The 25,521-nt window shown below is 35.4% G+C and overlaps 1 protein-coding gene across 2 annotated transcripts in view; it reads left to right on the top strand.

Moving 5' to 3' along the window:
• Positions 1–25,521, top strand: part of BRDT (bromodomain testis associated) — a 48,526-nt gene that overhangs the window by 19,068 nt on the left and 3,937 nt on the right. The window contains exons 12-16 of one of the 2 annotated variants that reach the window (XM_060142483.1): positions 3,623–3,684; positions 5,858–6,032; positions 11,877–11,977; positions 20,738–20,943; positions 21,461–21,635. In XM_060142483.1, coding sequence (XP_059998466.1) covers positions 3,623–3,684; positions 5,858–6,032; positions 11,877–11,977; positions 20,738–20,943; positions 21,461–21,635 — 719 coding nt within the window. The remainder of the gene's footprint in view (positions 1–3,622; positions 3,685–5,857; positions 6,033–11,876; positions 11,978–20,737; positions 20,944–21,460; positions 21,636–25,521) is intronic. The other variant, XM_060142482.1, reaches the window with a different exon arrangement.

Raw genomic sequence — 25,521 nt, 5'->3', positions numbered from 1 at the left:
TCGATCCCTGGTCCGGGAACTATGATCTCATGTGGCGTCGCCAAAAAAACCCAACAAAAACAAAACAATGTATCCCATGTGACTAATGTGCTGCAGTGTTTGAGAATCATCAGTCTAGGTGTTTTTTTGTTTGTTTCCACTTTCTAAACTCTAGTTAAAATGACTTTGGTAAAAGGAAGAGGCAGCTTATAATCGGTTTGTTCCTCTATATTACATAAGCACCACACACTTAAATCAAAATACCAAAACATTCTTTAAAGGGAGCAGATTTCTTTCGTTCAGAGTACTTGATTTTTATCAATAGAACATTAGGGGATAAGCTTGGGCAAATCATTCAACATCTCTGGACATACTTTCTTTCCTATAAAATAAGGTAATAACTTCCAATCACTTTTCTGTACCCTGTCCTATAGAACAGAAGTGTGATTTGTTTTTCTAATTTAAAAATCTTCAGTAATTTTTTCTGCTGTAATGGCATTACATTCTGGTTTTACATTATGTATGGTATTATATTCATATTCAATTTATCAAATTTTTTAGTCAGTACTGGCTTGCTGATAATATTTGGTGTCTCTGGAGCATTGATCTCAGTGCTTTGATAGGTGATGGTTATTAGCAAACCTTTCAATCAAATATTTGATGCCAGATCTCTCTCTTTTTCTTGATTCTGTGATTAAAATTTTTGCTTAGTTTGAAATGAAAGTTTTCCAATGAAAGTTTTATATTGAGGTTTTTGGGGAGCTGTGAAAATAAAACACATTATATAATGTGCAAAATATTCATTTGTTTAGTAGTTAACATATTTTATCCAATTGGATCCTCACAAGGTAGGTATACATATTATCACAGATCCCTGGTGAAGTTAGTTGACAAGCGTGTATGTTGTCACTATAGTGCTCAGTTTTATTAATGTTTGTAAGACCTGGTAGGGCTTCTTCATTTATTGAAATGTGGTCTTAAGCTTGATAGTGAAAATGTGTATGTTTGCCTTTTAATTCCAAAGGCCAGGAACTCATAAATAAACAGAAATATGCAGTTTTATTTTACTATGTTCCTGGAAAGTCAGCTACATAAGAGTAGAATGAGAAGCAAAATACTGAGTTTTAGGCTATCATTATTCATCTATCTATAGTCTGTAAGACTTTTTTGAGGCACACTGTATTTGGTGTTTTTGATTTTTTTTTTAATTAAAAATCTTTGATGCCTTTTGCTAGTGCTTTTTAGATTTTGAGGTGCTAGTTTGTATAATAGTCCTGAGCTTTAGTTTTATGTCAGAGAACTAAGATAATGCCCTTGAATTTTTCGTCAGAACACTAATGTGGTATGTTGTATTTTTACTGTAGTTAAGAGTTTATATCATTGAATAATTTGTTTAGGTGCATATTTGGATAATTAAGACAGATGTATATCACTAATCATTAGAGAAATGCAAATCAAAACTACAATGAGATATCATCTCACACCGGTTAGAATGGCCATCATCAAAAAATCTAGAAACAATAAATGCTGGAGAGGGTGTGGAGAAAAGGGAACCCTCTTGCACTGTTGGTGGGAATGTAAATTGATACAGCCACTGTGGAGAACAGTATGGAGGTTCCTTAAAATACTACAAATAGAACTACCATATGACCCAGCAATCCCACTACTGGGCATATACCCTGAGAAAACCATCATTCAAAAAGAGTCATGTACCAAAATGTTCATTGCAGCTCTATTTACAATAGCCCGGAGATGGAAACAACCTAAGTGTCCATCATCAGATGAATGGATAAAGAAGATGTGGCACATATATACAATGGAATATTACTGAGCCATAAAAAGAAACGAAATTGAGCTATTTGTAATGAGGTGGATAGACCTAGAGTCTGTCATACAGAGTGAAGTAAGTCAGAAGGAGAGAGACAAATACCGTATGCTAACACATATATATGGAATTTAAGGGAAAAAAAATGTCATGAAGAACCTAGGGGTAAGACAGGAATAAAGACACAGACCTACTAGAGAATGGACTTGAGGATATGGGGAGGGGGAAGGGTAAGCTGTGACAAGGCGAGAGAGAGGCATGGACATATATACACTACCAAACGTAAGGTAGGTAGCTAGTGGGAAGCAGCTGCATAGCACAGGGAGATCAGCTCGGTGCTTTGTGACCGCCTGGAGGGGTGGGATAGGGAGGGTGGGAGGGAGGGAGACGCAAGAGGGAAGAGATATGGGAACATATGTATATATATAACTGATTCATTTTGTTGTAAAGCAGAAACTAACACACCATTGTAAAGCAATTATACTCCAATAAAGATGTTAAAAAAAAAAGACAGATGTATAGATGTACATATATTATATGATCGTATTAATGAAGTCTGTTTTTTTTGTTGTTGATCAAAGCTGAAATCATAATTTTTCCCCTAAATGTGAAAGCTACCTGGATCTATACCCTCAATCTTTGCAGTCTGTCTTCTTCCCTTCCCCTTTCCACCTAACCCCCAACACTTAAAATAATACTTAGTGGAGTGACATTAAGATGGTCCATGTCATTTTAAATACTTGAATTCTTTAAATTAAAGCACGTCATTGAGTAGCACTTAGCAATTTTAACAGTGTCCAGCATCAAACATTTTAGGAAAGAACAGTAACACATCCAGCGGAAACTGATGGCATTTCAGGAGGCAGAAGGTAATTATTAAAATTAGAATGTTTTAAGTTTGAATAAGACCTGGTGTTGACCAGCCTTGGTGCCCTGAAGCCTGAGGCAAATAATGCTCAGGAGGCTCATGAAAGCTGGCTGGAGAGGTGAATCAAGGCATTAACTACCAGTTTGGTGCTTTACCACACTGACTTAGGCTTCTTACTGGGGAGGATAGCACCAGAATCAATTGTAGGATCAAGAAAGAGGAACCTATGAGCACCATGTCAGAGAGATCTCTTTTTATATCTACTCTCTTTTTATATCTACAGCTGCCAGCGTCAGCTGTAAAGGCATTTCTAAAGATAAAGGAGGTACTATAAAACCCATTTGTTTCTCTGTAGTTGAGGCTGCCAGATAGCTCGGAAGTAAACAGGGTATTAATTAGATGGGATCTTTATTATAATGCTTAGCAAGCAGAGCAGACTTTATCATGTATAATCAAATAGCTTCACTTTTAATAAAAGACTGTATCCTCTCAGGTAATGACATACCCTTCTCTTGTAAATTCTCAATTATTTTAATTAAGCCTCTTAATGGCTACTTGGTTAAAGATGATTTTAGTATAATTGGTACTGCTTGTTTAAACCCATATCTCTGTTGTAACTTGTTTCTTTTTAAACTGTCGCTTATTCAAGCTCTTTACTCTGAAGTAACACATTGTTCTTTTTGCCTAATAATCTAAATTGAAATTTGTGAGGGGATATTTATTCCATTATGTGGAAAAGAAAATATCCCTTTTCAAAGCAAGTATCCCTTTAGAAATTTTGACTGATTCCAAGAGGGCAAAAAAATTTGTAAATAAAAGAATTTCTTGAGTTAAGAAGTTGACCATTTTCTTAAAATCATCACTTTCATTCTAATGTGAAAAAATCTGTCATTTAGATGATGGTAATTTTTTAAGTTGGCAAATATTAAAATATTTATATACGTTTGCAGAAATGTTTCCTAAATTTACTGGAGTAGAACAGAATGATTCTTCTTCTAAAGAGAAAGTAAAGGTAAGTTAATTCTTCATTTTTACCTTAGAATTTTAAAATTATGTAGGTTATAGCTCACTGGTATAGTAGTAGCTTTCTTTAAAATTGTTCTTGATTTTATTTACATGAAGAGTTGTCACTCATTTTAATTTGTCAACTAAATGTTCAAAGATTTCTTTGTAAAGAAGATTGAATAGTGAAATGATTTGGTTACATTTTTCTAACAAGATGTGACTTTTTTATGATTTAGTCAAACAGGTAAGTAGAACAAATTATAGAAATTTCAGCTTAGTCTTGAGAGTCTAAATACAGAGAGAAGGTCTTGGTGTCCCCATGTGCGTACCAATTACCAACTATTCATTTTTAGCACATCTATGTTTGATTAGTAGTTGACATGCTTTAAAAAGGATAAAAGTAATTTTATCTTTTACTACTAATCCTCATAAAATTTTTAATCCTTTGTACCCATCCCAAATATAGAATTACAGGTGTATACCTTTTATTAAATCATAAACTTACTTAACAACATCTAACTCTAGGTTAGGGGAAATACAACATAAATAATACTGTCTTGAAGTATCTCTTAGTTGTGAGAAGAGAGATAATCATACCGTTAAGAGATTGTATGATTAGTGCTATAATCATCTATATTCATAATATATTGAGAAAATAAAGGAGGAATATATATATACTGCCTGAAGGAGGGAATGCTTAAAATGGGTTTTAAATTATAGGGAAAGGGAAGAAATGGTTAGTATATTGACATGCTGATTAGGGACTTACTTTTTTAAACAGAGGTAGTAGTAGTAAGAGAGAGGGCGGGGGTGGGGGGTGGGGGAAGCACAGGAGGTGTGTTCAGGGAAATATGGTAGCAGAGGGTGTTTTTATGGGATTAGTTGGCTTTGGAGATATAATAGGGAGGGCTTTGCACACCTAGTTAAAGTGTTAATATTTAATTTGTTAGGTAGGCGTGAGCTCTCACCGGTTTTTGAGTGGAAGGAAGATCCAGATGATCTGTCTGCCATAGGTATTAGTGGAATCAGAAAATTATGTCAAGTTATGAACAAACTTTGGAATAATTCTCAGTACATAGCACATAGAATGCTATGTTTATGATCTGTTTGTGACCAAGTTTTTTTTCAGTGTCACTCACTGAAGAACAAAATGCTCATTTAAGACAAAAGAGGAAATATATTTATAGGATCATGAATAAATGCACATATTTGTGTGTTTCAGAAAGTGTTGTTTTGCTGATTTAAATCTCAGCATTTGCCTTTAAGCTTTGGGCTTGGGTCTGTATTATTGTTGGGATAAACATTCCTATGCCCTTTGTTTTATTCAAACTAGCATAGGTATTCATACACTTGCCTTATCGGCTCACTCACTCTAACCCCTTTATTAGATGGAGAAGGAAGATTGTCTTATTCATCTCTGTACTATCTATAACTCAGAGCTTAGTAGACAAGGTACCTGGGCTTTGGTACTGTAACTTAGCTTGCCACTGAATAGATGTGAGATTTTAGGTTAAGTTACCTTCCTTATATCTAAGTCCTATTGTAAACTGTAAATGGGGATAATAATTATACCAAACTCATAGGATTAGTGTGAGAAATTAAGAACTATATAAAAGGCTTACCCTGGTGCCTTGCACATCTTAAGTGTTAACTAAATATCATCTATTATAATACACTTTTTCTTAATAAGTAGTTAACAAGAGTTTGGAATCAGAATTTGTTGATAGTCTATGGCTCAACCATCATGTTATTCTTTTTTTAAACACCCCTCCTTTTATATCTATAATTCACTAAGGAAAAGGGGATAAAGAAAGTGGGTTAGTCTCTAGATTTGGTATAAAAGCTCAGTTTTTATTTTCAGTAGATCACAGGGAAGCATTTGAAAATAAGCAACACTGTTTAATAACATGTATAAGTCTATGTGTACTAGCAACTAAGATCATAGACTTTGACTCTGCTTATAAGCTATATAATGGCCAAGTTATTTAATCGTTCTAAACCTTAGTTTTCTCATTTGTAAGATAGTGATATTTATACCTTATAAATTTGTGTGACTTAATTTAATATCATATTCAAAGACAGTATTAAATTATATTCTATCCTCTTGTGTTTCTGTTTTCTTAGTTATACTTCTTGTGTGGTTAAGCTCTGAAAGATAGTTTTGTTTAACTTTGTCTTAGCGGATACAATCATCTGTGCAATATACAGCCTCTGGGAAAACTAGTCTTGTTCATCAGACTACATGTTCAGGTGGAACACCACCAAATCCCTACCAGTTAGTATTTAATTATCAAGAATCAGAATGTTTACAGAGTGTGGAAAACATTTCACCTTTACAAATTCTGCCTCTTTCAGGTAAGAAATTAAGAAGTAAATGACTGTGATTGAACAACTGACTTCTAAATGAAAATGCCAAGATTATCTTAAATGTTATGTATCTGGAATACTGACAATCATAACTAGTAAATTCCAGGTTAGAAATAATCCCTGAAGCATATTGCTTTATACCCCAAGGTACTCATTACATTTGAATGAAAGAAAATTGTATGTGCAGTTCACACACAACTTACTTTCATACAGATTATATACATTGGCATGTGAGCCATGCATAAAAACCTGTCACTGCCATAGCTCATAGCAAGCTCTGAGCAGACTTGCGAAATGTTGCTCTAATTTCCATGATGTCTGTGTGGGTTGGAAAGGTAGATTAGAATAGGGAAAAGATAGAGATTCTATAGGTAGAGAAATGAAGTTATAAACATTAAAAACAGTTTACAGTTAAAGAAACTTGGGCTAGAAATACTTGCCTAGTGGTGGTTCCTATTTACTAAAAACATATTCTAAAACTGGAAATTTTTGTATTTTTAGGTTCATTTGACTTTATAAATGTCTTATCTGTTAGTCTTATCAGAAGTGAACGTATCACCTTTCTCAGCCTGGTCCTCCTGGGGATGTGTGGCACAGGAGCATACTTCTCTGATAGTGATGAGCCCAGCTTATGGAGTGCCTGAACTTTGAGACACAAATGTGTTCAGGCCTAGACAGAAGCAGATGTGAATATTCCATATCCATGTCTCCTTCTGTCTAGACTGCTCCCTGGCCTTCCAATGGCAGGGGTTTCTCCAAAACAGAAGAAATTTCTAAGCTGTTTTACTGAAGCACAGATTAGGAGGAACACAAAAGTTTTGATCCTCCTTTATTGCTTCCAGTAAACGCTCCCTACTATTCTGTGTTTGAGTATTCCGTTTTGCATTTAACTCGACTTATAGCTCTTGACTCTGGAGAAGGAGTGGAGATCAAGAGAAAAAATATCTGAGGCAACACTGGGGGGCATCCCAGGAAGAAGTATAAACAAAGATCCAAAGTATGAAATATTTATAGCCATTCTTTTCTGGAAAAATATTTTCAAGGTACTCAGGAGAATAACTGAAGATGTAGTTGTTCTAGGTCATAAATTACCTTAAATACCAGTGCTACATTTGGAGCTTTTATTTTGCACACAGAAAGTAGCTTCAAACAACAGCATAACAAAATCAGATTTTACATTAGGAAGAGATTGCTGCTTGCTGTATAAGGGATGGACTAAGATGAAGATGCTCTGATGTAATTGGGACCAAGTAAGGAAGCTGGGTGCTATAGTCTAGGAAAGAAATTATGAGGACCAAAACTAAGGCAGTACGTACAGAAAGGATGTGGCTAAATTAGATATTTCTGTGGCAGAATTACTAAGCTTTATTAGAATAAGTGTTTTACCAGAGTATTATCCAACAGTTGGCTTGAAAATAAGAGACATTGTTCATTTTGGACATGTTTAAGATGCTGCAGAATATCTAATTGGAAATACATAACTAGAAATAGGTTTCTGGAACTAATAGGGTGTAACAAGAACTACAATTAGGAATTACCAATATGTAGAAGCTACTTGAAGCCATGAGAAGGAAGGAAAATGTACAGAGCAGGAGGAGAAAGGTCAAGGACAAAATTCTGGGTAACCAAACTCCCTCTCTGTAAAAGTAGAAAAAATTAATAAGTTAAAAGAAGAGGTAATCAAAGCTAAGAGGAAAAGGAAAAATGGTATAATAGAAGCCCAGGAGATACGTTTTTCGAAGGAAATCATCATCACGAGTATCATGTCCTACTATATACAAAGCCTTAAAGTACCATGAGGAATGAGGAGAGAAGATTAAAATTGGCAATGTGAGATTTTTTTGCTTTTACAAAAGCTTCTTTTATGGCTACTGTGATTGAGATGGAAGCAGATTCTTGTAAACTGAGAAGTAATGGAATCTGAATGTAAACCAGTCTTTCAAGAATTTTATTGAAGAGGATGGGAAGATAGCTGTGGCTTTAACAGGAAGATAGGTATTTTGTTTTTGTTTTTTTAAGACTGGGAGAGAGGTTGTTTTGTTTTGAATTTTGAAATCGGCGAGATTTGATCGAGTTTGGAGGTCAATCGCAAAGAACCAGAGTAGGGAAAAGTTGCTGTTTTCATGATAGTAAGTTCCTAGGACAATGATAGGGATAGCTTTGAAGAAGAATAAAGACATTGAAAAATAATGGAAATAATGCAGTCAAGATGGTCTTTTGTTCCTATTTTAAGAAAACGTCCTATCTATGAAAAGTCAGGCTTTAAATATCTAAATCTTCGTTCGGGTTTCGTTTCTTGTATTCCTTCAATTTCTGTTTATACGTGATTGTGAGTAATAATATTGTGTAAAGGGGAAGTTTGGATGATGCTGAATGGCTGTTCTACTGCAGTTAAGCAGATTTTTCAGAACCAAAGTGGTTTGCATTTGCCAACTGTAGGTGGCACTATGCCCAAGGGAAACTGCAAATATATATAAGCTATAAAATGTATATAGAATTTTACTTTTCTGGAGTGTAATCTTGGTGGAAATAAATTAGAGTACATAAATTAGAGTTACATAGAGTACATAAATGTATGTTAGAGTACATAAATATTTAAGAAGTTGAAGTTTTAAGTGTTATCAGTTTTCTTCAAAACCTCTGCCATCATCTCCACATGAACTGGAAGATGTCTAATTTTTTTCCTTAAAATAAGTTGAAGTTTTTAGTCATGAAGGATTACTAAACTTTATAATTTATCCTTCCAGAGCTCTTTAAAATATCTTCACTCAGTTGTATTAAGAAATTTTTTTAAAAAAAACTTATGCTGTCACATCAATGTGAATTAACGTGGCAAATGAGAAGGTAAATCAAGGAGTTTGCCATCTAGTAGGAGAAGTAAACAACTGGTATATAAAGTAAAAATAGGGACTTCCCTGGTGGCGCAGTGGATAAGACTCTGCGCTCCCAATGCAGGAGGCCCGGGTTTGATCCCTGGTCAGGGAACTACATCCCACATGCATGCCGCAACTAAGAGTTCACATGCCACAACTAAGGAGCCCACCTGCCGCAACTAAGACACCAAATAAATGAATATGTCTGTGGATATGTGTGTATGTGTATATAAATTTTTTTTAATTAAAATAAAGTAAAAATAATGTGCCCTAAAAGAACCCAAAATGAAATTTAAGGAGATGAGGAAGGCAGAATTACCTGACCTCTTTGAAAGATGTGTATTGATGTATAGTAGGATCAAAAGGCATTTTGGATAGAGGGAACAACACGAATGAGTGTATTTAGGTGACCAGTAATTCAATGTAATTAAAGCTTTGCTTGAATAAATAGGAATACAGGGAAATAAATTTGGGAAGGTAGATCAGGATCAGATCATAAAGAACCTCAATACCTAGAGACTTTTGGACTTAATTATAATAGTATAGTCAGTGGGGAGCCAATGAAGATTTTTTGAACAGAGTGTGCTTCAGTGTAATTACTCTGCCAATATTGTGTAGGTCAGTTGGAGAGATGGGGAACAGAGACCAGAGAAGGAAAAGACCAACTGGGCTGTTGCAGTAGTACAAAAAAATTAAGTGATGGAAAGAAAGAAAAAGGTATAGTTGAAAGAAATCACAAGAGTGGAGTGAGCAGGTCTGCAAAAGATGAATATATGCTGGGTTTTAATAACAAAGGGGTGTATAAGCTTTGGTGGCTCAGAGGATAATGGCTGGATACTGGTCCAGGTTGACAGACCTGGAACACAGATGAAGAACAGATGTCTGAGGAAAGATGAGTTTTGTAGTGTTTTGAGGTGCCAGAGGGCATCCATATGAAAATGTTTTTCAGAGAGTCGGTCCCTTGACACACTTCCCTTGGCTTCTGTGACACTCTTCTCTTGATCATCCCATCTCTGAACGTTCTTTACAGACACCTACTTTATCTGCCTACCTTTAATGTTGATAATACTCTGAGTTACATCCTTAAGCCTCTTTTTACTTTACTACAGGCTTTTCTAGCTGTATTCCAACGCATAGGCTTACTAAGCTAGGACCTCCCCCTCAGCTCTCATAGCAATAGGCTTGGAGAAGACCTCCCTTTACCCAGGTATGCCATACATTGATCATTTTCTACTTATTATGGCATGTAAAAGGTTGGAAGGCAGCAATCTATACTGGGCCCAGTATAGATCAATCAAACTGTGGCCCAGACAGTTCAAGCATCTAGCCCAAAGAAGAGCTGATACTAAAATAAAACATTTCAACAAGCTCCCAACCTCTGTTGTTTTACTCAGAGCTCTAGCTTTGCTGTTCGTCTCTATATCTGGATGATCTTCTTGGAGTCTATGACTTCTAGTCTCATTTTTACAACTCAAGCATCCCAGCCCCAGGCATGTTTATACAACTCTACTGAATACCTTAAACAGCACATAGGCATGTCAAATACAGCATGTCAAAACTGAATTTCCCCCTTTTAATTCCTACATTTAAATCTTTCCTCTTTAGTTCTTAATAATGGCACTGTCACCACTTACTAACTTAGAGTCAACAAACTGAGTCGTTTAGAATATACTTCTCTTGACATATATACTCTTTCTACTTCTTAAATAATATCTGATCCCAGGCAGAGAGGGGATGTAGTTCTGTACTTAGACTTTTTCTCCCTATTTTTCCATTCCCTGTTGAACTGAGAAAATAGGTGGGCCACATAGGAACACACAAATTTAAACTTTGTTCCTTCATTCATCCGTCCACTGACTGTTTTGTCTCACCCTCCTGTGCTCACTCCTATCCTTTAGTGTTCCTCCCTTCTTCAAGCCTCACATTCAACTAGTGTGATTTAGTCAGAGAATCAAAGGAATTGATGGGTGATAGAAGCTTAAATGTAAGTTCCTATAACTCTAAGTGGCCAGGATTTTATGAGCTTGAGCCAATTAACAAAAAGATAGCAACTCAAGTTTTCATTTTTCTCCTCTGTCCTTTTGCTACTAGTTAGGACCTATAGACAAGAACTGGAGAGACCTGAAACAGAAATGACCTAATTAAATTTCATACACCAGGATGCTTTTGGTCACAAATGCAGAAAATTCAGCTCCAAACTGGCTTACACAAGGAATTTTGTTATCATACATACTGTAGTCCAGAAGTAGGTCAGTCATTTAGACATGTTTGACAAAGGCTCAAGCTCTATTTCTGAAATTATTTTCACCTGTAATAAATGAAATATTTGTATGAAAGCTTTACAGTCAACAGGATTGTGTGGTTTGTTCTCTTCACCTCAAACAACATTTTGCGTTTCTTACTCCTATTCCCCACTGGGTAGTTTAGGTGTCTGGTATCTTCATTCTTCAATTCTTTGTATTTTCTTTGTTCTCAATTTGGCTACCAGGAAGCATCTTTCCTTAGAAGCCCTACAGTGGCTTAAGGCCTCCTCTTTTCTAAATGATTCACTGGTGTGGGGGTAGGATTACCATAATTAGCTTGGCCAATGAAGACCCATCTCTGGAGCTGAGGTCAGTTTACAAGCTGAAAGACTGCTATACCATGGGGAAAGCTAAAATAGGTCTTGGTAGGTGAGCCACAATGTCAGCTATACTTTATGCTGACAAAAGAAAAGAAGAAGAAGAAGAAGAAAAAGAGAAGAAATAAAGGAGGTAAAATTTCAAGTGAAAATGTTTATTTTACAGTATTACAATTCTCCAACTAAGAATACTCCAAAATTAAGCGTAAAAAAACTAGTTATTTTATTTTCATAGTTTCTGACCTGGCGGGGGGGGGCGGGGGGGTGGTGGAAATGTCAAATTCTGGAGAATCAAGATGAAATAACTTGACTATACTATTCTAAAAATGTGTGCATTAGATAATCCTGAACAACACTTGAATGGCCTAACTGTGATGCATCAGTCCGGTGATAATGACACAGTGGTATTAGAATCAGAATGTCAAGTTCCAGTGCAAAAGGTAAGAGTAAAGTTATTTTTTCTCACAAATATTGGGGGATTTAAAATTGAATATAGAAATGGCATGGAGGTATTTTAAGCCCTAATTTGAATGAATTTTGGATCTCTAAGCCTAATTTTTGCCTACTTATTAAAAAAAAAGTTAACCTGTGAGCAACACTCTTTCCCACCCTCTACCTTCAGTCCCCATATTTGTGTTTAATTGTAAATTCTATAATGCTGGTATTTGCCAGCTATCCTGATTTTAAAACATGTTATAAAACTATCTTTTAGAATCTGTTGTAGGTGATTTCCTCATGGAGTCTTTGGTGCACTTAATCTCAAACCACACATTGATCAGTCTTTCAACAAGTATTCTAGATGTTTGGGATACATTAGATACACCAGGTACTATTCTAGACATTTGAATCTAGTAACTGTCAGAAATGGACTATGAATGAGATATTCACATATCCCCTCTTTTTTCTCTCCCTCCCTTCCTTCCATTCTTTCCTTTCTTTTTTCCTTGTAAGTACTTCAGAGGACAAATCTTACTGCTTGGGCACACTTAGGAATATCTGACATTTCACCATGAGGAGCATATTGCTTTGGCCCTTGTTTTTTCTTATTCTTAGAATCTTTGACTTTCTTACATACTGCTCTGCTAACAGTTATTATCATCAAAGATGACCTATGTTTAATATGGGTGTTTTGTTATTGATAAGAACCATTTAAAAAGTACCTTTCCTGGGAATTCCCTGCTGGTCCAGTGGTTAGGACTCCTTGCTTTCATTGCCGAGGGCGCGGGTTCAATCCCCAGTCAGGGAACTAAGATCCTGCAAGCAGTGTGGCCAAGGGGGAAAATAAAAAAACAATAAATTTTTTTTAAAAAGTGCCTCTCCTGATATCCAGCATAAATTTTTTATTGTTATTGTTTTTTGTTTAAACATTGAAAGTGTCATCTGTCCCCTTTAGGATGCAAAGAATAAAGCAGCAGAGTTTCTCAAATATTTGGTTTACTGTGTACTAAAATCTTTGTTTCTCATTTAACAAAATTGTAATTTTGACTGACCCAAAATAAATTTTGAAAACAGTAAGAAAATTTTCAAAAGGGCAAAGAGATTACAGCAAAAATAAGCAGTAAAACATCAAGTATATGTCATACCATTGAAGTTTGTGTTAAAGGTAAAAGTGACATAAGTCTACTCTCTGTTGATTTCTAATGTCTAGCATATAGTAAGAACTAGAATGTTGAAAGCTTGAGGAGGAATGGGATTATGTGGCTTGTTCTCTTCACAACAAACCGTTTCCATTCTTTTTTTTTTTTTCTTGATTTTAAACTGTTTCCATCCTTGACATTATTTCCTACCGTTGCTCACTCACTATCAGCAGTGTTATTACCACTTACTGGAAAAAAAAAAGGCTACAGAATTTTGGTGCTAGAACAGATCTTTGAGAATTAGTCTTTATGAACAAACTGTGGCCCAGACAGTTCAAGCATCTAGCCCAAAGAAGAGCTGATACTAAAATAAAACATTTCAACAAGCTCCCAACCTCTGTTGTTTTACTCAGAGCTCTAGCTTTGCTGTTCGTCTCTTACTTACCTCTGCCTCAAGAAAAGGTATCCCTTCTTGCCAAGACTTCTCTATCTCTTTTCTTCATTTTCTTTCATTTAACAGATTTTTGTGGAGCTCTCCTGCCATCTCTATAGTCTCTATTATTCCTTTTGTCTTATTTCTCCACTACCTGTTTACATTTTAAACCAGGCTTTCTCAACTATAGCACTATTGACATTTTGGGCTGGATAAGTTTTTGTTGGGAGTAGGCCTGTACATTGTAGGATGCTTAACAGGAACCCTAACCTCTATCTACTAGATGCTAGCAACACCCTTTCCCCTACCACTACGTGACAACAAAAAACTTTGCTGACATTGCCATAGGTCTTCCCTGGGCAAAGGAGAATCACCCCAGTTGTGAAGCAGTACCTTAATTTTACCTAGAATCCAGCTGTTCCCCTATTCCTGTAATTTGTCCTATCAGAGGAACCAATGATGTCTAAAATTGCTGCATCCCTCCCAAAGTCTTGATAGGGTAAGGAGTCCAGGGTCTTCTACTACTTCTCTCTCTGGTTGAACATCCACTGTGGTGATTTCAGTTACAGTCTCTCTGCAGATGACTCAAATATATAGTTCTAGACCTGACATCCTGTGAGTTTTAATCATTTTTGATTTCTCAGTCCCCTACAGCCAAGGAATTGCTAAATTCTCTGGGTTTTACTTTCAACATGTTTCCTTTTCCACTTCTGCCTCAGAGACCAGACCTCATTGCTTTCAGTATGAGCTCTTTGTAATATTTGTAACTGGTCAGACTAACTTGAAACCTTCCTTGTTCTAATCCATTCTGCTTTTAACATTCTTACACTGTTCCTCTTGATGTATTGCTCTGATCACATTACTAATATGTATGAAACCTTCAGTAGTTTCTAACTTTGACTCCAGAGTGAAGATTAAACACCTTTACCTTATGACTCCAATCTAGCCTTTCAGTCTTAACTATATATGCCTTGTAATTCACTGAAATTGAACTCTTCATTTCTCCCCGGATATATCTAGTAATATCTTTAATTATGATTTTCTTTCTTCAGTGAGGAATGCTTTCCATCCTCATCTCTGCCTGTCAAAAGTCTTCTTATTCTTCTCTGTGATGTCTGAAAAACTGTACTGTACTCCAAACCCAATTATGAACTTTCTTGTTTTAGGATCTGCCAAAATTTTATTGCAATTAGATAGACATTTCCGGGATCAAGCCAGAGACCAGGGTTTCATCCTCCCTTTATTTCCTATTAAGTATACTACCAGGTATTACCTGTTCTGTTTCAAATCTCTATCTGAAGGCAAGATTCTTTAACTAACTCAGTAGAAAAATGAAGTCTGGAACTAGTATTTAGCCCATTCCATGGGTAAGAACGAAAACAGGTTTTATTGGCAGCATACAGGAAAGACTTCATAAACACAACTGGGTGACCTATGGTGAAGGTCTTGTGTGTACAGTAGGGGTGAGATTACTTCAGGATGGAAATTAAAAAGGCTTATGGAAAAGTCTTGTCATAAATTTTCTTTTGCTTTACCTGGGACCCTGGACAAATTTCTCCCTAATATTTCATGGAAATAATATGAAAAGAGGAATCAAGCATAATTATTAAGGAGACATTTATCAAAAAAAATTTAAACAGAGGATGTTCAGGTATTGCATTGTCATCTTTCCTTACCCCAGATAAGTAAGCTAACTCTTTTTTTTAAATTGAGGTATAACTGATATATAATATTATTAGTTTCAGGTATACAACTTAATATATTGAGAAATGATCACCACAGGAAGTCTATTCTCTCCCTCTCCCAACATAGTTAAAATTTTTTTTCTTGTGATGAGAACTTCTAAGATCTACTCTAAGCACATTTCAAATGTACAATGGAGTATTATTGACTATAGTCACCATGCTGTACATTGCATCCCCAGGACTTACTTATTTTACAGCTAGAAGGTTGTACCTTTTGACCTTCTTCACTCATTATGCCCACTCCCCACTCCCCCTCCTCTGGCAGCCATCACTTTGTTCTCTGTATCTATAAATTTGGGGGGTTTTTGGGGGAGTGGTGTTTCTTGGGGTTTGTTTAGATTCCACATATAAGTGAGATCATATGGTATTTGTCTTTCTCTGTCTACTTATTTCACTTAGCATAATAAATGCCCTCAAGTTCCATCCACGATTTCCTTGTTTTTTTGTGGCTGAATAATATTCCATCATGTATATATGCCACATTTCCTTTTTCTGTTTATCCATTGATGGACACGTGGTGTTACTTCCAGATCTTGGCTATTATGAATAATGCTGCAGTGAACGTGGGAGTGCAGATATTCTTCAAGATCCTGATTTCATTTCCTTTGGCTATATACTCAGAAGTAGGATTTGCTGCATAATACGGTAGTTCTACTTTTTTTTTTTTTCTCGGGTATCTCTATGCTGTTTTCCATAATGGCCATACCAATTTAAATCCCCACCAACACTGTACAAGGATTTCCTTTTCTCCGTGTCCTCACCAACAGTTGATAATTGCCATTCTTATAGGTGTGAGGGTGATATCTCATTGTGGTTTTGATTTGCACTTCCCTTATAATTAATATTCCCTTATGATTAGTGATGCTGAGTACCTTTTCATGGACTTGTTGCCCATCTGTTTGTTCTCTTTGGAAAAATGCCTATTCAGGTCCTCTGCCCATTTTTTTTCAGTTTGTTTGTTTTCCTGCTGTTGAGTTTTCTAAGTTCTTTATATATATCTCTTATCAGACATATGATTTTCAAATATTTCCTGCCATTCAGTAGGTTGCCTTTTCATTTTGTTGTTGGTTGCCTTTGCTAAGCAGAAGGTTTTTTAGTTTGGTGTAGTTCCACTTGTTCATTTTTGCTTTTGTTGCCTTTGCTTTTGGTGTCAGATCCAAAAATTATCACCAAGATGGATGTCAAGGAGCTTACCACCTATGTTTTCTTCTAGGAGTTATAGTTATGGTTTTAGGTCTTATATTCAAGTCTTTAATCCGTTTTGAGTTGATTTTTACATATGGTATGAGATAATAGTCTAGTTTAATTCTTTTGCATGTGGCTGGTCAGTTTTCCCAATACCATTTGTTAAAGACACTGTCCATTACCCATTTTACATCCTTCACTCCTTTTTGTTTGTTTGTTTTTGTAGGTCATTTTCCTTTATTTTAAATGTAACAGAAAGTTAAATTTTCCAATGAAATAATAATGAGGCTACTGGCTCTCTCCCACAAGACTCTGAGGCCAAGCCAAATTATATGAAGGCTAGCCTATCCACACTATTTTCCTTCACTGCTCTTTTAATTTCCTCTTTCCCCATCTTCTTCTGCAGCAGAACACGTGCCCAAGTATGAAATGAGTCCTTCACTCCTTTATTGTAAATTAATTGACCATAAGTGCATTTGTTTATTTCTGGGCTCTCTATTCTCTTCCATTGTGCTATGTGTCTGTTTTTATGCCAGTACCATACTGTTTTGATTACTGCAAGTTTGTAATATAGCTTGAAATCAGAGAGCATGATACCTCCAGCTCTGTTGTTCTTTCTTGGAATTGCTTTGACTAGTTAGGGTCTTTTGTGGTTCCATACATATTCTAGGATTGTTTGTTCTATTTCTGTGAAAAATGTCATTAGAATTCTGATAGGGATTGCATTGAATCTGTAGATTGCTTTGGGTAATATGGATGTTTTAACAATAGTAATTCTTTCAGTACATGAACATGGAATATCTTTCCATTTCTCTGTATCTTCTTCCATTACTTTCATCACTGTTATAGTTTTCAGTGTACAGGTCTTTCACCTTGGTTAAGTTTATTCCTAGGTATTTTATTCTTTTTGATGCAATTGTAAATGTGATTTTTTCCTTAATTTGTCTTTCTGATAGTTTGTTAGTGTATAGAATCACAGTGGATTTTTGCATATTGATTTTGTATCCCGCAACTTTACTGAATTTCTATATTCTAATGTTTTTGATGGAGTCTTTAGGGATTTCTATATATAATATCATGTCATCTGCAAATAGTGACAGTTTTACTTCTTTCTGATTTGAGTGCTTTTATTTCTTTATCTTGCCTGATTGCTCTGGCTGGGACTTCCAGTACTATGTTGACTAGAAATGGTGAGAGTGAGCATCCTTGTCTTATTCCTGATCTCAGAGGAAGAACTTTCAGCCTTTCATCACTGAGTATGATATGAGATGTGGGCTTGTCATATATAGCCTTTATATGCTAGGATATAGTCCCTCTATACCTACTTTGCTGAGAGTTTTTATCATAAATGGCTGTTGAATTCTGTCAAATGCTTTTTCTGCATCTATTAAGATAATATTTTTATCCTTCATTTTGTTAATGTGGTGTATCATGTTGTTTGACTTGCAGGTGTTAAACTATCCTTGCATCCCTGGAATAAAACCTACTTGATCATAGTGTATCATCCTTTTACTGTATTGTTGAATTTGGTTTGCTAATATGTTGTTGGGGATTCTTGCACCTGTGTTCATCAAGGATATTAGTGTGTAATTTTCTTTTCTTGTGATGTCCTTATCTCATTTTGGTATCAGGGTAATGCTGGCCTAGTTAAGTTTGGAAATGTTCCCTCCTCTTCTATATTTTGGAAGAGTTTGAGAAGGATTGGTATTAGTTCTTCTTTAAATGTTTGGTAGAATTTACCAGTGAAGCCATCTGGTCCTAGACTTTTTGGAAATTTTTTGATTACTGATTCAGTCTCCTTACTAGTAATTGATTTGTCCACATTTTCAATTTCTCCATGACTCACTTTCGGTAAGTTGTATGTTTTTAGTAATTTATCAGTTTCTTCTAGGTTGTCCAGTTTGTTGCCATATAATTGTTCATAGTAGTCTCTTACAATCCTTTATATTTCTGTGGTATCAGTTGTAATATCTCCTCTTTCATTTCTTTCTTTTTTTTTTGCTTTTTTTCTTAGATTGATTTTGGCTGAGTTGGGTCTTCATTGCTTGCAGGCTTTCTCTAGTAGCAGTGAGCGGGGGCTACTCTTCGTTGTAGTGCGTGGGCTTCTTATTGTGGTGGCTTCTCTTGTTGCGGAGCATGGGCTCTAGGCACACAGGCTTCAGTAGTTGTGGCACGCAGGCTCAGTAGTTGCAGCTTGTGGGCTCTAGAGCACAGGCTCAGTAGTTGTGGTGCACCGGCTTAGTTGTTCCATGGCATGTGGGATCTTCCTGGACCAGGGCTCAAACCCATGTCCCCTGCATTGGCAGGTGGATTCTTAACCACGGCGCCACCAGGGAAGTCCCTTCTCTTTCATTTCTGATATTGATTTGAGTCCTCTTTTTTTTTTCTTGGTGAGTCTAGCTGAAGGTTTGTCTGTTTTGCTTATCTTTTCAGAACACCAGTTCTTATTTCCATTGATCTTTTCTGTGGTCTGTTTATAGTCTCTATTTCATTTATTTCTACTCTGGTCTTTATTGTTTCCTTCCTTCTTCTAATTCTGGGCTTCATTTGTTCTTCTTCTAGTTCCTTGAGGTGTAAATTAGGTTTACGTGAGATAGTTCGTTTTTTGATGTAGGCATTTATCACTATGAACTTCCCTCTTAGGACTGCTTTTGCTGTATCCCATACCTTTTGGTATGTTGTATTTCCATTTTCATTTGTCTCAAGGTATTTTTTTTAACTTCTTTTGATTTCTTCTTTGACTCATTGGTTGTTCAGCAGCATGTTGTTTAATCTCCATATTTATGAACTTACCAGTTTTCTTCTTGTAATTGATTTCTAGTTTCATATCATTGTGGTAAGGAAAGACACTTGATATGATTTCAGTCTTCTTAAATTTATAAGACTTGTTTTGTGGTATAACATTAACTATCCTGGAGAATACTACAACTATTAGAAGGGCCATCTAGACATGTAATATCCAGTGTCCAGTATGGTAGCCACTAGCCACATATAGTTATTGAGCCCTTGAAATGTCTAGTGCAACTGAGAAACTTAGTTTTAGAACTTACAATTAACTTAAATTTAAAAACTTATACTCAGTTCAATTATTGGAGAGCATAAGGATGTTTGGAACAGTTTGATTATGCATATCTACTTTTTCAACTGTAAGTTTTATGAAGTCTAATTACAGATCAATGATTTCTAATCAAAGTTAAGCATTTGAATTGAGATGTGCTATAAATGTAAAACACCAATTTAGAAGACATTACAAAAATATAGGGAATTCCCTGGTGGTCCAGTGGTTAGGACTCCAGGCTTTCACTGTCAAGGGCCTGGGTTCAATCCCTGGGCGGGGAACTAAGATCCCACAAGCCGCACAGCACGGCCATAAGTAAGTAAGTAAATAAATAAATAAATAAATAAATAAAATTATCTTCAGTCTTTTATATTGACTGCATGTTGAAATAATAATGCTTTGGGTATATTTGGTGAAATAAAATATATTATTAAAAGTTTTAGTTTAAAAAAATTGTGGTACTAGAAGATTTTAAACTATATATATTTCTGTTGGGCAGCACTGATCTAGACCTTGGCATATCACAGTTAAGAACAGTGATCACAATCAGTTAATTTTTTTCTTCATACTGAAGAAAGGAAAACATAGCTATGTCAGAGGGTTCTCAACAAACACTGTGCTGTTCTTCTGGCATCGTCTTACTTTCCCTCTGATTAATCACTTGTATATTTGCTTTATTTTTCTCATAAGATCATAAATGTCTTTTTAAGTTTTGTAACTTAATTTTTTTTATTGAGGTGTGGTTGATTTACAGTGTTAATTACTCCACACAGCAAAGTGATTTGGTTATACATATATATATATATTTTTTAATTCTTTTCCATTATGGTTTATCATAGGATATTGAATATAGTTCTTTGTGCTATACAGTAGGACCTTGTTGTTCATAAATATCTTGATTACAGTGACATGGGGATTTTTATATTCTTAACAGATTGTCATACCCTTAACATACATGTTTCATATTAAATTGAAGTAATTGTCAAGCATGCTATTTTAATTTGATCTTAGATGAATAGTTGAATTTAGTTAATCTGTTATCCTATTTTTTCTATTTTAGTAAACTTTAACTTAAGTTTAGTAAAGTTATGAAGCCTTTGGAATCTTTATTTTTGATCTATTACTATATCAAAAAATATTGCTTTTCTTCCAAAATTTAGTTGACATCTGTAGACATATACTGAATCAAATATTTGTTTTAGGATATAAAGATCAAGAATGCAGATTCTTGGAAAAGTTTAGGCAAACCAGTCAAAACATCAGGGGTAGTGAAATCATCAGATGAGCTCTTCAACCAATTTAGAAAAGCAGCGATAGAAAAGGAAGTGAGAGCTCGAACACAGGAACTAATACAGAAACATCTGGAACAGAATACAAAGGAACCAAAAGTATTTCAAGGAAATCAAAGGTCTGTAATTTACTGGATTAATGGAGGCTTTGAGAGATACAGACATGTATTTAAAATAAATTTCGTTTTTGTAAGTGGCTATAATTCAGCTATTTAGTAGACCACAAAGCAAATTATATTTAGAAAAAGTAAATTTTTATTGATTTTTTAAAAATTGGTAAGTAGTAGTACCTATTTTGAAGGGGATACAAATAATCAAGTGATTGAAGAAGCTATTAAAGATACCAATATTGCTAAATTATAAAGACATCATTATTTTCCAGAAATGTCTTAATATTTCCATTCTATGTGTAAGAAGATGACGGTAAACCTTGGTCATAGTTTTCTAAAACCTTCTCTTCATTAACATAGATTACCCAATGTAAAATTTGACATCAAAAATACTAAAAATAATGTCATAACATACAAAAAAGGGTACCTAGAACATTGCTTTATATTTGTCATTTAACAACGTATCTTCATAATAAAAACTTTTAAGGAGCTTGAAACCTACTTTGAACTTCACTGTTTCTTTAAGGGACCATGGCTTCACTCTAGAATCTTTTCCAAATAAAATGCAAAACAAGTGTCTTGGAGAAGAGCAGAAAGAACATCAGCAGTCACTGGAAGCTCAAGATGGAGGCAAACTCTGGCTTCTCAAAGACCGTAATTTAGCAAGGGAGAAAGAGCAAGAGCGGAGGAGAAGAGAAGCAGTAAGTGAATTTTAGTTTATTAAATCTAACGAACAAAGGAAAGATTTAACAGAGCAGTGTCTTTACATGTTCAAAGATGTATTCTGGGTGGTTCTTCAGTGACAGTTACCTCTTTGGTGAGGATCAGGTTCTAAAATCAGAGAGTAAAATTAAAATTTCATAGTCAAAAGACACAAGCATAGTGTAATAATAGAGTATCAATCCTGGAGGCTACTAGACTTTGAGTTCAAATCCTGGTTCTTCCATTAACTAGATGTTGGAGCCTGGGCTATTTATTTAACCTCCCTGTGCCTCAATTTCCTTATTTGTAAAGTATGGATAATAAAGGTAAAAGGTGAAATGAATTTACGTGTATTAAGCACATCTGAAAATGCCTGGCACAGAGGTAAAATCACTTACTGTTATTACTGTTGAAAAATCCATAAACTGCCTATGAATTGTGGCTAAAAGATATGTCATCTGTCCCTAGTCAGTGTTTATTTAGTTGAACATTAGATGAAGAAGTTATATGTCAATTATATCTTAACAAAACTGGAAACCAAAAAAAAAAAAAAAAAAAAGACTTGTGTTTAAGGAGTCCTTAATATTTAAAAACTGATGTTTTAAAAAGTAGAATTAATTCCTTTTTTATTGAGGTGGATTATTCTTTTATCTGTGGACTATTTAGAAGTGTGTTATTTAGTTTCCAAATATTTGGAAATTTTCTGGCTAGTGAAAATAATAGAAAATTAGTGATTTCTAATTGAACTCCATTGTGGTCAGAGAACATACAATGTCTTGAATTCTTCTGAATTCACTAAGACTTGTTTTATGGCCCAGATTATGATCTACCTTGGTAAATGTTCTGTGTGCACTTGAGAAGAATGTGTATTCTGCTGCTGCTGGGTAGAGTATTTATTAAACAGGGCAAGTTGGTTGGTAATGTTTTTCAAGTCTACTAAATTCTTGCTGATTTTCTGCCTGTTTGCACTATCAAATACTGAGAAAGGGCATTGGCACCTACAATGGTATAATTATAGGTTTGTCTTTTTACCCTTGTAATTCTATCAATTTTATTTCATGTTATTTTGAAGCTGTTATTAGGTGCATAGACATTTAGAATTGTTACATCCTCATGATTAATTGACCCCCTTTTCATTACAAAATGATCTTTTTTACTCCTGGTAATATTATTTCCTGTGAAATATGACCACTTCACCTTTTTTATGACTAGTGTTGGCATGGTGCAAAAATTTTTTCCATCCTTTTACTTTTATCTGTGCTTTAAATTTATTTTCTTACAGGCAATATGTAGTGTAGTCTTGACATAAAAAAAAATCCAATCTCTGTCTTTTATAGGAGTGTTTAACCAATTACCTTCAATATGATTATTGATATGGTTACGTTTGAGTCCATCATCTTGCTTTTTTTTTTTTTTTTTTTTTTTTTGCGGTACGCGGGCCTCTCACTGTTGTGCCCTCTCCCATTGTGGATCACAGGCTCCGGACACGCAGGCTCAGAGGCCATGGCTCATGGTCCCAGCTGCTCTGCGGCATGTGGGATCTCCCCGGACCGGGGCATGAACCCATGTCCCCTGCACCAGCAGGCGGACTCTCAACCACTGCGCCACCAAGGAAGCCCCATCTTGCTATTTTTTGATGTGTGTCCTCTGTTCTTGTTATTATTTTCCCTGCATTCTTTTAGATTAATCATATTTTTTATGATTCCATTTTATTTCCTTTATTGGCTTATTATCAATAACTCTTTGTTTTGTTACTTTAGTGGTTGTTTTAGCGTTTACAATATATACTTTAGCTTGTCACAGTCTTCTCTTAAGTTATATCACACCACTTCACATTTAGTGTAATAGCCTTGCAATAGTGTACTTCCATTCGCCCCCTCCTAGCCATTAGACCATTGTCTAAGCAGTCAAATTGTCTCTAAAAGTTTTAAATGACATTTTTAAAAAAACCCTTGTATTTACCTACATAGTTACCATTTCTAGTGCTCTTTATTGATTTGTCTAGATCCAGATTTCCAAATGGTATAATTTTCCTTTTCCCTAAAAGGATTTCCTTCTAACATTTCTTGTGGTGTGGGTCAGCTGGTGATGAAATCTTTCAGCTGTGTGTACATGAAAATATCTTTATTTGGCCTTTGTTTTTCATTAATAGACTTTATTTTTAAAGTGTTTTAGATTCACAGCAAAATTGAAAGTATAAAGAGTTCCCACATATTCTCCCCTTTGCCCCACCAATTCACAACCTCCCCCACCATTAACATCCCGCTTTAGTGCAGTACATTTGCTACACGATCTGTGAACCAACATTGCCACACCATTATCAATCTTATTTTATCAGGGAAAGTCCATAGTTCACATCAGGGTTCACTCCTTGTGTTGTGCTTCTTATGGGTTTTGACAAATGTATAATGACATACACCAACCATTATGGTACCATCAGAATACTCTCCCTTTCCTGAAAGTCCGCTGTGCTCCTGCTGTTTACCCCTCCCTCCTGAACCCCTGCCAACCACTGATCTTTTTACTACCATAGTTTAGCCGCTTCCAGCATGTTGTATAATTGGAATCATACAGTATATATACCTTTTTCAGATTGGCTTCTTTAACTTAGTTATATGCATTTAAGTTTCCTCTATGTCTTTGTAGGTTGCTAGCTCATATCTTTTTAGTGCTGAGTAATATCCCATTGTATAAATGTACCACAGTTTATCCATTGACAGACATCTTGGTTGCTTCCAAGTTAATCACTGGGTTTTCATTAATTGTTTTCTTCATGTGTCTTGTGCTTTGTTGAACTTACTGGAGTGATGTGTTTATAGTTTTGATCAAGCTTGGAAAAATTTGGGGCATTATTTCTTCATATTTTTTCTGTTTCCCCCTTTTCTCCTTTTTTTATATTTGTTTATGGCTGTGTTGGGTCTTCGTTTCTGTGCAAGGCTTTCTCTAGTTGTGGCAAGCGGGGGCCACTCTTCATCGTGGTGTGAGGGCCTCTCACTATCGCAGCCTCTCTTATTGCGGAGCACAGGCTCCAGACGCTCAGGCTCAGTAATTGTGGCTCACGGGCCCAGTTGCTCCACAGCATGTGGGATCTTCCCAGACCAGGGCTCGAACCCGTGTCCCTTGCATTGGCAGGCAGATTCTCAACCACTGCACCATCAGGGAAGCCCCTCCTTTTTATCCTTTTAGTGACTCCAATTTCTTTTGTATTAGGCCACTTGAAGTTGTCCCATCTCAGACATTATAGTTGTCATATCTAGAAGGTGATTTGGGTCTTTTTAATGTTTTTAGTATCTCTATTAAACTTTTGAACAAATGGAACACAGTTATCATAACTGTTTAATGGGTTCTCTGCTAATTCTGACATTTATGTCACTTCCAGGTTGGTTTCGATTGATTGATTGATCTCCTTTACAGATATTGTTTTTCTGCTTCTTTGCTTAACTGGTAACCATTGATGCCAGATGTAAATTTTACCTTATTGGGTGCTGGATATTTTTGTAATCCTGGAAAACTCATGTGAATTCATAGGACATACAGAAACATTAGTTCCAGAAGAAAAAATCCACTGGCTTTGGCTGTGATATTGATTATGATACAAGTAAATTTCCTAGGAAATAATATTAAAAAGTTTTGTCAGCCTCTTATCTATAGTATGAAGGCAGAAACAAATTGCATTTAGCAGTGTTGTAACATACGGTGGAGTTTACTTTAGAGCAATATGGTCTTATAGAACTTTCTACAATTATAGGAATGTGCTTTATACAATCAAATATAATAGCTGCTAGTCACATATGGCATTGAGCACTTGAAATGTGGCTAATGCAACTAAGGAACTAAATTTTTAATTTAATTTTAATTAATTTAAACAGCAAAGTTTTTACATTG

This window comes from Lagenorhynchus albirostris, chromosome 2 (assembly GCF_949774975.1).
Source record: "Lagenorhynchus albirostris chromosome 2, mLagAlb1.1, whole genome shotgun sequence".
Classification (NCBI taxonomy): domain Eukaryota; kingdom Metazoa; phylum Chordata; class Mammalia; order Artiodactyla; family Delphinidae; genus Lagenorhynchus; species Lagenorhynchus albirostris.
Note: the sequence above shows the minus strand (reverse complement) of the source record. Positions and strands in the feature narration are given on the sequence as shown.